At 35.5% G+C, this 16,559-nt stretch overlaps 1 protein-coding gene across 1 annotated transcript in view; it reads right to left on the bottom strand.

The window, feature by feature from the left end:
• Nucleotides 1-16,559, bottom strand: part of nol10 (nucleolar protein 10) — a 31,846-nt gene that overhangs the window by 4,049 nt on the left and 11,238 nt on the right. The window contains exons 10-14 of the mRNA XM_016242116.1: nucleotides 16,320-16,446; nucleotides 12,691-12,770; nucleotides 12,490-12,588; nucleotides 10,192-10,278; nucleotides 9,898-10,065 (exon numbers count right to left, since the gene is read on the bottom strand). Of these exons, the coding sequence (XP_016097602.1) occupies nucleotides 9,898-10,065; nucleotides 10,192-10,278; nucleotides 12,490-12,588; nucleotides 12,691-12,770; nucleotides 16,320-16,446 (561 nt within the window). The remainder of the gene's footprint in view (nucleotides 1-9,897; nucleotides 10,066-10,191; nucleotides 10,279-12,489; nucleotides 12,589-12,690; nucleotides 12,771-16,319; nucleotides 16,447-16,559) is intronic.

Here is a 16,559-nt window from a genome sequence, read left to right as displayed (position 1 = left end):
CACACACCTCACACACACACTCACCTCACACACACACACACACACTTTAGTATTCTGTATGCGGTTAAAATGTATTATTACAATGTGACAGAACTGTAAAATAGAGAAATCACGTGTTTTTTTCTAAACATCTACAGTAGTCAACATTTGAAGTGGATCAAAAAAGTTCATCAAAGTTGTCCTAAGGCAAGAACGCATTTTGGTTTTAGGTTTTAGGACAACTTTGACATCAAATGTTGACAACTATATAAACTTCCTGAAAAAAAAGAATAATAATAGAAAAGTTCAAAACTTTAAAGCTTTTGTGGTTTTCCACAAGTCTCAAAATATCATGGGAAAAGTGTTGTTATTAATGAAAACTATTGGAAATCACTATTTAGTAATTAAAAAAGCACACAACAAAAATACTAACATTTAAATTAAAACTAATTCCAAATGTTAATAAATAATACTATCCTATAGTATAAAAATAAATATATCTAACGAAATAGTGAGGAACAGCAGTTATGTTTTTTTTCTTCTTTCATTTGGGGATGGGAGGGAGAATAGGGTACAAAATGTTTGCTGTGCATGATTGTTATTCATTGTGTAATCTGTTGTGACATGCGAACTGAAAAAGTAATATTTTGTTCAAAAAAAAAAAAAGAAGGAATTGGGCCAATGCGGATGAGGTCATGGGGAGGAGCCTTTCTGTGCCTTTGTAACTTTTCCTTCCTTGTAATTGGGCCATCTGGTTCCAGTTACCTCACTTTCACGACAGCAGCTTTCAGTCAACATGCTGCAAGACCTTGCTGAAGATGCCAGAATGGATGTTTCCTCACATTTTGCACAAACCTTTTCCACTTCCGTCTTTTATCTTTGTTCTGCACACTTTGTTGTCATCCTGCCAGATGCGGGGAAATTAGGAGTGGACACTACATCTATATATATATATCAGTCCTAAAACTCCCTGTAATCAAAGGAGCAGACTAATTATTATATCCCGTGCACCTGGTGACGGAAACAAATCAATTTTTCCTCCTTCTTAAAAAAGGCATTTGACTGCATTGCAAGTGCTGTAGACTTCATTGTAGGCCCACACTGTAAAAACAAATGTGACATTTACGGTAAAATAAGGGCAGCTGTGGTTGCCAGAATTTCACCGTAAAAAATATGGTAGCAACATTTTAGGTTTTACACACTTAACTTAAATTCACAATAAAATACCGTATTTCATTAACTGATGTAATGTTAATAAACCAACATATTGAAGTACTAATATCTGTTTTGAATCATTGTAATGCACTGATAACCACCAAAAACTGGTGGTGATGAGAAAGTCACGTGATGAACCAAAGCTCATCACAAACAGCTTTTCTACGAGCTGCGGAGGACAATACTTATATATAGAAGGTGCACACAGTGTCACTCACACAAACACTAAACCCCATCATGGTGACACACGATACTGAAATAATGCAATACACATTAATTAATTCTGGGAGTGTCAATTTACGTTTTTTCACTGTAAATTACACAATGGCATTTTCTTTTTCACTTCCTAAAACCTTATTTTTAACAGTATTTTACTGTAAAATCACATTAAATGTAATTACATTTATTCACCGTATATAGTGTGGAAACTTACTGTTAACCAGTTAACAAGTTTTTACTGTGTCATTTTTACAGTCTTTTACTGTTAAAATCACAATCATTTTTACAGTAAAAGACTGTAAAGATGACACAGTAAAAACTTGTTAACTGGTTAACAGTAAGTTTCCACACTATATACGGTGAATAAATGTAATTACATTTATTCACCGTATATAGTGTGGAAACTTACTGTTAACCAGTTAACAAGTTTTTACTGTGTCATTTTTACAGTCTTTTACTGTTAAAATCACAATCATTTTTACAGTGCATGTATATTTGTCATACATGAAGCTGAGATATCAGTCGCCATCAACTTTCTAACAGAGTCAGTTCAGGATAATTTTATTTTAGCAGCCGACTATCAGACAACTGTTATCTCTGAATGTAGTGAATAGTTAATTGCATTTCTTTATAGTCTTTCAGTCACCAATGAAATTATCTTTACTACCACATATCACCACAATTACCATAAACTGTAGTCAAATAAGGCTCGTAACACTGGCAATTATCTCAACATATGCAAATGTACGCCTCATATGCTCCATGAATCTACAGTTTTAGTATAGTCTTGAAATTTCACGATTTGTAAAACTTTAGCATATAGAAGTTAACAGAGCAATTACAACACACACATTTTGAGTTATTGCATTTTAAGTGCATGTGCAAGCCCGTCTGCTTTACTGTCAGACACCTCTGATCAGTTAATGAAAAATCACATATCAGGCTTGTGAATGTATACAAAATTGCACAAGTTTTCCAAAAATCATTTAAGAGTCATTCACAACTGGAAAAGCCTTAGACCTCTGTATTTCCAGCCGTACTCTCACATACTCGCTGTGGCTTTTGCCCTGATCTTCGACTCGAGAAATTCCATGACGACTGCATTGCTGTGGTCGGAAATACGTTTCCCAGATGCAAATGAGCCCCGAGCTTAATTCATAGGCTTGCAGAATCCAGACAGACCTTTCCAGAACTATGATTTTTCCTTCAGAGGTCAACTAGACCATGAGGTCATTGTTTATATCCTCAAACACCACAAACCACATGACTTTTTCATGAACGCAATAATATTTAATGGGTAAGAAGGTTCCTATGTCAGTTTTTCCCCTTCCTTTACGGCTCCACACGACATTTTTAACGTGGCAACATTTTCCACCCTTATCAAGATGCTTCCTAATCTGTCAATCTTGCATTTTCCTCAGAATTCCATAGAGATCATGGAAAGGAATTAAGGATTGGCCTATGTCTCTCTTTTTACTAAGGTTATTAATATATTAAATAATGTTGGATGTGCAGTTGACAATTATTCTTATACAGCTGTGTGCTTGTTTACATAGATGATATTGTGCATGTGCCATTTTGTCTCTATGTATTTGTGTTTCCGAAATAAGATATACACGACACACAGGCTATTCTACCTTGTTCTGTGTACAGTACACACAGTCTTGAACTTATGACCTCAAAATCTTTATGTCTAGCAACACGGATAGTTTTGAGTCAAAGCAGTTTGAAGGATGTGCCTTATTTTATCAAACCCAAACACTTGGCATAAACACTGAGAACGTGAGGGGTAAATAACTGGGTAAGTGACACAGTTGCACACGAGATTTTGTTTCACTTATCAATATAATCATAGAACATCTCAAGAGTCCTCCAACATACCAACAAAACAAAATCTTCAGACAATGTTTTGGTAAAATATCGGTAATATATAGTAAGTAAGCAGTCATCTAGCAACCACTTAGCCACATGCTGAAAACTTGAATTTTGGGATATCACACAAAAACGCTCAATTAAGGCAGTATTTTTTTTATTCAATAAAAAAAGCATGCATAAACTAGAATGGAAACCTAATACATTCCAGGATGTGCAACTCAAACACTGTTTTAGTCATTTTGAAATGCCTGAGCCAAAAATTATTTGGTATAATCACCTCCCAGAACTGTCTCTCAAACATCATGTACCCAAATGTGACGTGACATGACATGTGGCAATGCAAGATAACATAACTTCTACGTGCTCGGAGGCACAGGTCATTTATTAAGTAGAAAAACATAGTCACAAGCTTTACTGATTGCAACTTTGTGCCAGTTTCCAAGGAACTGAAGATTATGTTCTCTGGACCAAATGAGATGGAAAACGCAACTATTTTATCCGATATTCCAATTTTTCGCACAACTTTAATTCACAACTTTGGATGGAAACGTAGCTAGTGGCAAGCTCTTGTACCCCTAAAAATACAATTTTTCACACTTTTCCTGAGACTGTGTGATGTGTGTGGAGTGACAGTGATTAGAGGAAGGAGGTTTCTATGTCACAGCCATCAGGAAAGGTCACCGATAAGCCTGCTTTATTTACCAGGACTCACCAGGTGACTGTTTTCAGAGACAGCATCTGTGATGGATACAGACCTAAGAGCATTTAGACACATTATGTGTGTCACCATGAATGACACATACGCACACAAACAAGAATCTACCCGTGTATGACTAGGTTGATTAGTTTAAATTAAAACTTTGCAATTTAGATGGATGGAAATTGTATTTGTAATTCAGATACATAAATCTTAAACGTATGCCTTTTTTGTATCTCTTTTATTTTTACATTTTGTCATGTAACTTGCCTCATAAAAAAATCCATAAGTTCAGAAAAATACGTCCCAATGTACAACATTAAAGGGATATTTCACCCAAAAATGAAAACGTATTTCTTTTGCCGAATACAACAGAAAATATTTTTTAAGAATGTGGGTAACCAAGTAATTGCTGGTAGCCATTGACCTCCACAGTATTGAAAAAAAAAAAAATCTATGAAAATCAATGTTCAATATCTCTACTGACTTTTTACAGGCGTTTACCATAGTTCAAATTATGGTTTATGGTTAAAGGAAATGTCTGCAAACCTAACTGAAAACATACTGGCAATTTTCTGCCAGGAGAGATTTGTTTTTCTTACAGTATAGTTATTTTTACATCCTAATGTATTTTTGACACAAGGGGCAATATAGGTGTAATGTCAGCACATGACACAGTTAAATCCTCACACAAGGTGTGTAAACCTGGGTAAAGAGATTCTGTCCTCTTTGAGCCAGCAGAGTCTGGATTAAACTTGTTCTTGATCCTGTTACGACTCACACATAAACAATTCTGTTTTCATATGTGTTCTGTATTTCTCATGAAACATCAAACTTTCTCAAGAGGAAACATTATTGGCAGCAACATCACAAGGTTATGTAATAGGCGTGCATGGATGCGTGCAAACACGTTGTATGTCGTAAGCCGTATAATATTGCCTTACACACAGATATGAGTCATAATTCACTCAATGCTGAAATTATAGATCAAAAGATATAAATGCACTGATTTGTACCCTCCCTCAAAACAAAAGCAAATCTTCTGGCTCACATCCATTTACAGTTGATAAAATGTTTCCGAAAGAAGTCTCTTATGCTCAGAAAGGCTGGATTTATCACATCAAAAATACTGTAAAATTGTGAAATATTACAATTTTAAATAATTGTTTTCTATTGCAGAATGTAATTTATTGCTGTGATGCGCAGCTGAATTTTCAGCATCATTACTCCAGTCTTCAGTGTCACATGATCTTCAGAAATCAGTATAATATGATTCTCAAGAAACATTTCTGATTATTATGAGTGTAGAAAACACCTGTGCTGCTTCATATTTTTGTGGAAACCATGATAATAGTTTTTTTTTAAAGATTGTTTGATGAATAGAAGGTTCAAAAGAAAAGCATTAAAAAAATAGAAATATTTTAGTGTTTTTTAATATATATTTTTGTATAGATCTACGATTGAAGAAATGGAATGAGAAGTAGAGTTGAGTGCCATCTGCATAGCAGGAAAAGCCATGTTTCTGAATGACAGATCCTAATGATGACATGTAGATGGAGAAGAGAAGTGGTCCAAGCCCCGAGCCCTGAGGAACCCCAGTACAAGAAGTTGTGACTTAGAAACCTCACCCCTCTAAAACACCCTGAAGGATCTACCTGAGAAGTAAGATTTGAACTACTGGAGTGCAGTTCCTGAGATGCCTATCTTCATGAGGATTGAAAGGAGGATCTGGTGGTTAACTGTGTCAAAAGCAGCAGACAGATCCAGCAAGATGACTAATGAGGATTTGGAAGTTGCTCTTCCAAGTCTCAGGGCTTCAGTAACCGAGAGCATATTAAGCCGCTATTGAAGCCAGATTGGTTGTTGTCCAGGAGGTTGTTCTGTGTGAGAAACATTTGGTTGAACACAACTCGCTCAAGTGTCTTTGCACCTTGAATGGAAGAAGGGATACCCGTCTGTAATTTTCTAAAAGTGCTGGATTTAGAGAGGGTTTCTTAAGGAGTGGAGTTAACCGAGCCTGCTCAAATGCTGTGGTAAATGTACCAGTCTGAAGAGAGGTGTTGATAATGTGACTGAGCGCATTCATAACTGAAGAAGGAATGGCCTGAAGGATGTGAGTGAGGTTAGGATCAAGAGGACAGGTAGGAGGATGATTGGAAAGGATAAGTTTGGAAATGTCTGCTTCCGAGAGTGGAGAGAAAGAGGAGAGAGAGTGTGTATCTGTTGCTATGATGTGTTTGTCAGTTTGTGGTATAGAGAACTGGCTGCTGATTGTTTTTGTTTCATTTATGAAGAATATAGCAAAGTCGTCAGCTGTAAAGGTCTTTGCACACCAAGTCTCATTTGAAATTTTGGGTGAACTATCCCTTTAAGAAGTGTGTCCCAAAACTTTTGTCTATATAGTGTATGTAAAATGGGACATGGCCATGTTTGATTTTGGTCAGCCTCTCTGTGCTGCTGTGGAGTCAAACCATGATTTCGTTGTTAAACCACTATGAAGAATCAAAAGCATTTTAGAAATGATCAGCACTAAAAGTGAATCGATGCTGAATGAGAATTGAATTGTGTGTGTAAATCAGAACAGGACAGAGAAGATGTTGATAAAAATGTTTTATGGTTCTTCACAAAACACAAGGTCCTGTTTAGACTGTACTGAGATATGTTGTGGAAAAAGGGACGTCTGACACACACACACACACTCTCTCTCGCTCTCTCTCAATGTGAATCATTGACAGCATCTGTAATGGAACTGTCTCTTGAACACAAAAGTGGTTCCTGCAGATGTCTATGATGATGATCAGACACATTTTAAGGCTGTTTTAAAAGTCCTGCATATCAGCATCCATGAGTTGAATCTTCTGTTTATTCAGCTGCACCGATAGCCATTTTCTGGGTTTCTTCTGCGAGGTGTATTTGGAGTTTCTCTGGCCTTTGGATGGAGATTTACTGCTGATCACAGAACCGTGCTTCGCTGAAAGATACGCATGACAATCACAGCTTCTGTCGAATCGCGATCTCGATTCCATTTCGATTTATCATGCAGCCCTAGAAACTGAGTCATTTCTAGATCCCTAATCATTTCAGTAGCACAGGGCTGATCATTTTGTGAGTCAGTATAATGTAGCTTTACGCACAAGTCTTCAATATGTACTTGTGTCTTCAATATGTGAGCAATCAATCAGTTTGAATGCAAGGGTTAAGTGCACGTGTGCACATATTGACATATTTGAACGTTTTATGCGACGGGCAGCAAGTGTATGTTAGGTTATGTCCCGCCGGTTCATATGTACGTATCTAACCTCCGAACCACGCAGCAGATTCGTTCTGAATGAATCTCTTCCCAAATCGTCCCTCCCTAACATTTTCATCTCGTTTTTATTCTTTGACGAAAATGTCAATAGATTTACGTCATAGTTTTTGTCATTCAAAGAGAGTTTTAGTTCGTTATCGTCTGTGAAAAAAATGACGTTGACGAAACTTATGACGAAAATTATTCGTCAACCAAATTAACACTGCCGGGTTCATCCGCTCGCCTGTACACATAATATATATTTTTAATAATCTGAATACTAGATGTGTTTTTTTTATATCACATCCCCTTCCACAAAGCCGCGTTAAGATTTTTCCCCACTGACTTCTTTTGAATTTGTTCATTAAAAAGATTGATTACTTCACTCATACATTAAGTGACCATTTCTAATGAATCTTTATGCCAGAAGGTGGTGACAAATGAATGTCTTTTATGATTTTTGAGTGAGTTATTGAATCACTGAATCATTATAGGCGGTCAACTGGACACTGCAGACGTGACAGGATTAAACTAGTTTAATTTGCTCAATATTTTTGAATAATTTTTATTACATGCTTGAAATTGAAATTAAATATTTTCAAAATGCATCCTTTTTTAATCTGAACGCAATCTTAGACATTCTGCTTTCAGATGTTTTTAGGTTTTTTTTTAGTTTGGGAATTTGGATTAATATATGTATATAAATAATTACAAACATTCATTTGTTCTTATTCTTTAAAACATTAGATAACTTATTTCCCACAAAGTAATCTAAAATGGCACATGTTTTGGTAGTCAATTCATATAGGTTCAACTTGTATATTTCATTAATCTTTCTCCTAGGCAGGCCTGTAAGAGTCTTTGGCTTTCTGGTGGACTCAGGCTGTGATTTCATTATTACTCCTAAAGTACAAGTAATTTGGTTTAAAACAGTTTGGAGGAGCAGGTTCAGTAAACACCTTATTAATAAAGCATACCAGACAAGCAGAATATACCCCAGTATATGAACGCAATGCGCTGAGTTGCACTGTCTCCTTCCACGAAGCCATGTTAAGTGTTTTCTATCTCAAGAAAACGCTTAACGTGGCTTCGTGGAAGGAGACAGTGGTATTTAAAAAAAACACATCTAGTATATACAGATTACTAAAAATATAAATGATGTGTACAGGCAAGAGGATGAACCCAGAATATGAACGCAACGTGCTGAATTTAAGCGCTTTCCTCCCATAGAAAACTGTTAGCTATAAAGAATAAATGCTTAACGTGAGACTTTGCACATTGCGTTCATATTTTGGGGCATATTCTGCTGGTCTGTAAATGGTATACGCATTATTAATGAGGTGTGTATTGAATTTGGTCCTCCAAACTGTTTTAAGCCAAGTTCATTTGTTTTAGAATGTCCTATTTATCCTTAGACCACTATCCTGTGACAAGTGTGTTTATAAAGTCATTAAGTTGTAAAATCATAATTTTGACTCTTAAGTCATAATTTCGACAGTCATAATTTCGACTTTTTAAAGTCATAATTTCAATTTATCTCGTAATTGACAAACCATAATTTTGACTTTTTATCTCATAATTACTACTTTTAAAATCATAATTTTGACTCTTAAGTCATAATTTCGACAGTCATAATTTCGACTTTTTAAAGTCATAATTTCAATTTATCTCGTAATTGACAAACCATAATTTTGACTTTTTATCTCATAATTACTACTTTTAAAATCATAATTTTGACTTTTTAAAGTCATAATTGACTTTTAAAGTCACAATTTCGACTTTTTAATCTCGTAATTGACTTTTTAAAGTCACAATTTCGACTTTTTATCTCGTAATTGACTTTTAAAGTCATAATTTCGACTTAAATCATAATTTTGACTTTTTATCTCATAATTATGACCCAAGTATGCCATAATTTCGACTTTTTGAGGCATGAATTTTTTTTAGTATGTGGCGGAAATGGGCTTCCATACATTTGTTATTGTATAACTCAATTTTTTTCATTTTCTTTTTTCCAGAAAACAAGACTTCATATCTTCAGGCAGCTTGCATCTCAGTTAAATTGATCTCGGCAATAATTTAACACATAATTGCATGTTTACAGTTCTCTGATGCTGATTAATGGTCACACATTGACATGGTAAACGGAAATAATTTAAAAAGGAAATAATTTCTATTTTTAGTGATCAAGTGTTTAATAATGTATTTTACATTTTATGATTTAATTAATTACTAGCATTTTATTAACAGAGATTACATTACTAACTACAGTTCTCATAATCAGTAATGAACTACAATTTGTAAGTAATCTACCCAGCTCTGTCTGCCTTGCGGTCTAGATCAGTGATATTTCAGTATCGGTGACATATGCAGATTTCATTAATATTTCTGAATTAGTTTTTATGTTTTAGTTTTGATATTTTGTTTTCATTTGAATTTCAGTTAAAAGCTTTAGTCCTTTTGTTGTTTTTTTGTCATGTTTAGTATTTTATTATTTTTTATTTACATTTACACAGCCCCAGTAGAGTTGTCACGACACTGGGATTTCTAACTTTGGTACAATACCTTGAACAATATTTATATTTCATACCTTTTTCAATTCAGGAAGGAAAAAAAACTGTACCTGTTCCTCTTGCTGAACAATCTGGCTGAGTTTCTGCCTCCTCTTTTCACCCACTTTAGACACGATGGGGTTGAGCAGCCGGAACTCCTCGCTTCGCACATCCACCTGGTAATCAGGGTTCTCGAACATCACCTTGAAGCGGTCATCCGTCAGGAGATTGGCTACGGCCTTGAGAGAAAAACAGATAAGAGCAGAATGAGAAAAGGAGTGAGAGAGACAACAGAATTAAAGCACTTCACTAAAATATTTCTGTATTCCATCAGTGTGGAAATGAGTCAAAGAAACATTGCCCACATTGCCCTTTTTCTTCTTCTTCTTGGTTGAAAGCTCACTTTCCTCCATGAGTTTCATGGCCAGATCCATGTTGACCTTGGGCAGCTTCTGTTAGAGAATGACGGAGTCAAAGCACTGATGATAACAGACTATGAGAACATAGTTAACAGTTTTATTCACTCAATACTAGGGCCCGATGTGGAAAAAGTGTATGGACAAAATGGCGATATGATCTAGTGTCTGTGAATATTGTGCTGCTAAAATACTGGTTTAAATATGAAGCCCGCACGTCTGTGTGTTTTCATCTTTTTTTCATGCATACTGAAGCATACTCATTACATGAGCACATAAAAACTTCAAGTTCAGCTCCAGAGCTGCTCTGGATTTACACCATTTGATTTGTGAAAATTACCATCAATTACAGACACAAACTCAAAGATCTTCACTACGACACACCATAATAAATGTTTGGCTTAACTTGAACAAATTGTGACAGGAATATATTATACAGCAGAATGTACTTCTCAAAGTAATAATTCTAATAATAATAAAATGATAAAAGTAATATCTCACAATTTTTCTTACATGTTTTAATTTTAGCACTTTGTTTGGCAAAAAAGAAAAAAAGAATTAAGTTTTTAAATTAAATCCAAATTAAATCCTGTTTTCAAATCTGGCTTTGAAAACAGACAAGACAATGCTTCTGAAAAATAAAGCATTTCATAGGGTCCTACTATTGTAAACATTTTAATAAACTATTAAAGTGGTTATATTTTATGATTTCAAATGATTATTAAAATTAAAATTAACTATTAAAATAGAATAAAATGGAAAACGTGGAATTTGGGAAAAATAAAATGAAATTTAGTAATGGGGTCCATATGGCTAAACATTTAATAAAGTGTTGTTAAATTATGTAAGTTTCATAATTTCAATTAATTACACATGTTTTTTGATTACTAAAATTACTAAATGGAATAAGCTGAAAAAACAACAACAACAAAAAAAACAGATTTCATAGGGACCCAGCACAACACTGGCTAACTAAACAGTTCTTATATACAGTGGGGAAAAAAAGTATTTAGTCAGCCACCAATTGTGCAAGTTGTGGCGGAAATGGGCTTCCATACATTTGTTATTGTATAACTCAATTTTTTTCATTTTCTTTTTTCCAGAAAACAAGACTTCATATCTTCAGGCAGCTTGCATCTCAGTTAAATTGATCTCGGCTTAAGGATGTTCAGATATTTATATTGGTTAAAAAAAAAAAAAAACCCAGAAAGATTTATTTTTTGCATTCAAGGACATAATTTCATCCTTTTCTGTTCCAATTTAAGAACTTAATTTGTGGAAGGGTGAATTAAGACTTTTTAAGACCCACACAAACCCGGTATAAATGGTTTTTAAAATGATCTAAGAGTATAACTCACTTCTGCATCTTCTGTTTGCGGGCCACATCGCCGAAGCTGCGAAACTCCTCTCCTGCTTTGATCTGGTAGAATCTGGGCTGGTTCTGGCTCTGGTTCTGAGGTTCCTGCTGGCGGTTCCTGACTGGATCGGAGCCCTGTAAGCTGGTTTCTCGGTCCTGTTGCCTCCTCTCCTTCCTCTGGTTGAACGTGCGCTCCCGCTCCTCCGCCCGTATTTGACGGCGCTGCTCCCTCACTTCCTGCACCCAGCTCTTATCATCATCATCAGAGCTCTCCTCTTCCTCTGAGCTGCCACGGCCTTCCACCTCCTCCTCTTCCTCATCCTGCTAGTGAGATCAAGACAGTTAGAGAGAAATCTCAATGTGACATTTACATGTTGCACTTGTTACAAAGGTTACTTGGTGGTATTTTTATAATTTTCACAATCAGAAGTCTTTAGCTCTGTTCACAAAACCGTGAGACCTGCCTTCAGAGCTGGTCTAGTGATTGATTACATGTTCTCTGGATTACATAATCAGATTCCAAAAATTGAGTACTCATAATTAGAGTATATTACATTTTAATGCTCAAAATCAGATTACAGTACATTTTTTATAGATATTATTCACACAATGGCAGTAAATCATTCATAATTGACTGATTCTGAAAGACCTTGAGCATGTAATGTCATTATTGGCTGTCTATTAATGTTCGTTCATGAAATGCAGGGATTCCCAACCATTTTTGTCAGTCAAACACCATTGAAATGATACTTGCAATATTTCTGAGGAAGGTAATATTTCTGACTAAATACTTTTTTCCCCACTGTATATATATATATATATATATATGCCAGGTTTACGCATAGCTGAGATAAGCACACACACAGGGTGTATGTGTCAACAAGCATTACCTTGAGCTGCACTCTCTGAGCTCTCGACTCCTCGATCTTCTGCCGGATTCTGTCCTTACGGTACTCTTCATAGGCAAACGGGTTCGCCATGGTCTTCACCTGCACCAATGCACAGGAATTAAACATGAATCATCATTTAAAAAGCAAAAATGTTCAAACAAACAGCATAACGTGCACAAATGCTCAGACCCAAATCCGCACCTTGTGGTAGAGCCTGATGTCCATGAAGAAGCCGTGCATGTAGGCCCTGAGCAGAGGCGAGCCAATCAGATGCGTCAGACCTTACAGGAGGAAAAAAACAAGCGAAACATCAGGAAATGCAACAAAAGTTCAAGAATCACAAAGAACAACACATTTAGAACAAATAATATAAGCTGCTTGGTTGGTCCCAATCCACTATGTTTTGGGTGTATATTCCACCCTCAAGTTGTTTCAAAGCTGTATGAGTTTCTTCCTTCTGTTGAAAGCAAAATAAGATATTGTGGGTAACCAAACAGTGGTTGGTTCCCATTGACTTCCACAGTTTGGAAAAAATACTATCTCCAAGTCAATGGCTACAACCAACTGTTGCTTTCAACAGAAATAAGAAACTTGAGGCTGAGTAAATTATGACAATTTAAATTTTTGGGTGAACTATCCCTTTAAACCTGATTTAATGTGCAAATGCCATAATAGTATAACAATCTATCAAATGAAGTGGACAAAAATATATAATGTTCAAAAAGACAAGTATAGACTTGTCATGCATCCACTAAAAATCACTTTGTCGCGGAGCAAAAAAATGTAAAATAAAAAACCATAAAAGATCATTTGCTTAATACTAGTGTTGTCAAACGATTAATCGCGATTAATCACATCCAAAATAAAAGTTTTTGTTTACATAATATATGTGTGTGTGTACTGTGTATATTTATTATGTATATATAAATACACACACATGCACGTGTATATTTAAGAAAAATGTTACGTTTATATATATATATATATATATTAAAATATATTTATATATGATATAATTTATATGAATATAAATATATACATGTAAATACGTGTAAATAATTTCGAAATGTGTGGCTATATATAAATAATAAATATACACAGTACACACCCATATATTATGTAAACAAAAACTTTTATTTTGGATGCGATTAATCGCGATTAATCGTTTGACAGCACTTAAGTACTTAATACTTTTCGGGGTCATTGTAGTGTTTCCTAAACATGCACAGTTTATCTGCTGGATAATCTCACGCAACTAAACCCTCAGAGAAGAGACACAACAAGTGCACTAAATACATCACCTGACATTAGTAAATACACACTCTGACCACCAAAACACCAGCACCCTCAACCCAATGCTGTATACAACAGACTGCATGACAAACCTGCTTATATTGTATTTCCAATAAATATATACATGTAAATACGTGTAAATAATTTCGAAATGTGTGGCTATATATAAATAATAAATATACACAGTACACACACATATATTATGTAAACAAAACTTTTATTTTGGATGCGATTAATCGCGATTAATCGTTTGACAGCACTTAAGTACTTAATACTTTTCGGGGTCATTGTAGTGTTTCCTAAACATGCACAGTTTATCTGCTGGATAATCTCACGCAACTAAACCCTCAGAGAAGAGACACAACACGTGCACTAAATACATCACCTGACATTAGTAAATACACACTCTGACCACCAAAACACCAGCACCCTCAACCCAATGCTGTATACAACAGACTGCATGACAAACATGCTTATATTGTATTTCCATGGTTTTAAAATCGCAAGGTTCAATGAAGACATGCTAAAGCATTTAAAGAATCCAGCTGACCTTTGTCTATTGAGCAGGGATTAACTATTCCTTCAATTACACTCTTTGAAAACTTTTACTGCTATCAGGAAAGAGGCTGATTACACAACAGAGAAAACACAAAACTGACCCCAGACCAGCAGTATGACACACGTCTGTCTGAACAGATCCGAACCCAGAGCATCTCTGCTGCAAATTACAAACACGTCTCTGTGACAGACCAGGCTGCAACATTTCATCACAGTCTACTGTTATTTTGATTTCTTCTATTATTATGGCTGAGAAACAAACCAAAATGTAAAACCTTTTTCACACCTTTGTTATTCTTTGGAACACAAATTAAGATATTTTTTATATTCTCTCATTATTTTCATCTATCCATTGAAAAAGCCCACGTAACCAACATTTTCAACAACATCTAACAATGTCTTAAAGAGATTGAAGACACGATCACCTCACATGATGAACAGATTTAATATAAGCTTTTATGCACAAACACACATCATCAACACACATTCAAGTATGGTAAATGGATCAACCGTACTTGCATGACCTAAGAAAAAAACTTGGTTTTCCATATATGTGTGTGCTGCATGTGCATTCATCAATATTTATACATGCATAAAAAATAAGAAATAAATTAAAATCGTATCAAATAAAACTTTATCATATAAAGCTATTGTGTGATCAACGTTCAATGGTTCAACGTCCACCATTTAGGGGGTAGTGCAACAGTACAAACTTTGCCTGGATCTTGTGTACATCTTGATATGTTTAGTTTAAATGTATTTCTTGAATTTCTGCACCAGCGTTTTCAAAATTTGTTAAATGAGGGAAGTTTCAGTTACTATGACTTTTGCCAGTGACGGTGGCATGGCCAGACATGAGACGGAGCGCTCACTAGACTCTAGTCCCGTTACATAACCCTGCCATTCTGCAGCCCTCCACGTCACATAACCCACTGCATCACATGCTGACGCCGGCATTCCTCCGCTGTTTTCCCATTCTCCACTCACTGAACTGGATCTTATCATCGCTGTAGGCCTGCCTCTGTCTCCTCTGTGATATTTTTATCTGTTCAATTTGCATCATTCTTTGAGTTTTCGCAGATGGACTGAGATCACTCAAGGACTCTCTGTGGCTCAACGCCTGCGACTGACTGACTCAACTACAGGAATGTTCTTGTAGTAAATACTTTAGAAGCAGATGGCACCTCAAACTTTGTACAAAACGTGTCATAACGTGATGCTCGCTGATAAAACTACAACTAGACCTGGACTGACTCTGCAGTTGCAATACCATTTCCGTTAAAATTAAAACGTACAGAAACTAAGGAAAACATTTAGAATACTTGTGGCTTTAATTAATTACAAATTCAAGTCTGAAAAATTGACCAGAGCCCAGGCCAAAATCAAACTTTTAAGTTTGTTGGGTCCAGTTGGGCCCGGGTTGATTAGTGGACCTCTAATGCATTTAAGATTTATGCATTTTAATTTCATATCAAATTTCCATCCATTTGGATGACAGAGTTTTAACAAAAACTAATAAACTTAATGTAATTGGTCAGTCATACATAAATGAAATGGGTCAGATTCTTTAACGGTACAACTGTGATTTAACCAGGTATATTTATAAATCCAATTTTTTTTCATTCTCAAACATTTTAACTAATTGAATACTGCTAGTCATATTTAACCATGCTCATACTTTATAACTGAATAAACGTAACTGCTTTCACAAAGAACAGATTTATGCTGATTCTAAGCTATTTGAATAAAAGCATTATGAAAATATGATTATTTGAAAAAAAGTTAATTATAAACAATGCCTTAACTGCGCCGCTTCTGAATGACCAGCAAATATGCCTCACAATAAGTTTTTATGTATCACATTTGTTTATGTTAAAAGTTTACTTGATATGCAGTTCAAATACATAAATCTAAAGTGTATATTTAAATGTATCTTATTGGTGATCTTACGACAGCTGGCCAGAAAGAGACGGACTTACCCAGGTTCTCCAGGTCCTTGTGGGTGACAAACTTGTAGTCGTCATAGATGGTGCTCTCTGGGTTCTCCTCGAGCTCCTCTGTCAGGTTATCCAGGAAGGAGCACCAGCGTGGAGCCGGACCAAGAGCCTGAAGACCGCATGACACAACGGAGGAAATAATAAGGCTTCTTTTGTGGTAGATCATGAACAGCTTCTCAAAACATGGCAGTTTACAGATATTCCGGAGAAGAACATTTAAAG

Source organism: Sinocyclocheilus grahami, unplaced genomic scaffold (assembly GCF_001515645.1).
Source record: "Sinocyclocheilus grahami isolate Dianchi unplaced genomic scaffold, SAMN03320097.WGS_v1.1 scaffold646.1, whole genome shotgun sequence".
Taxonomy (NCBI): Eukaryota; Metazoa; Chordata; class Actinopteri; order Cypriniformes; family Cyprinidae; genus Sinocyclocheilus; species Sinocyclocheilus grahami.
The sequence above is the reverse complement of the archived record's forward strand: the minus strand, read 5'-3'. Positions and strand labels throughout refer to the sequence as shown.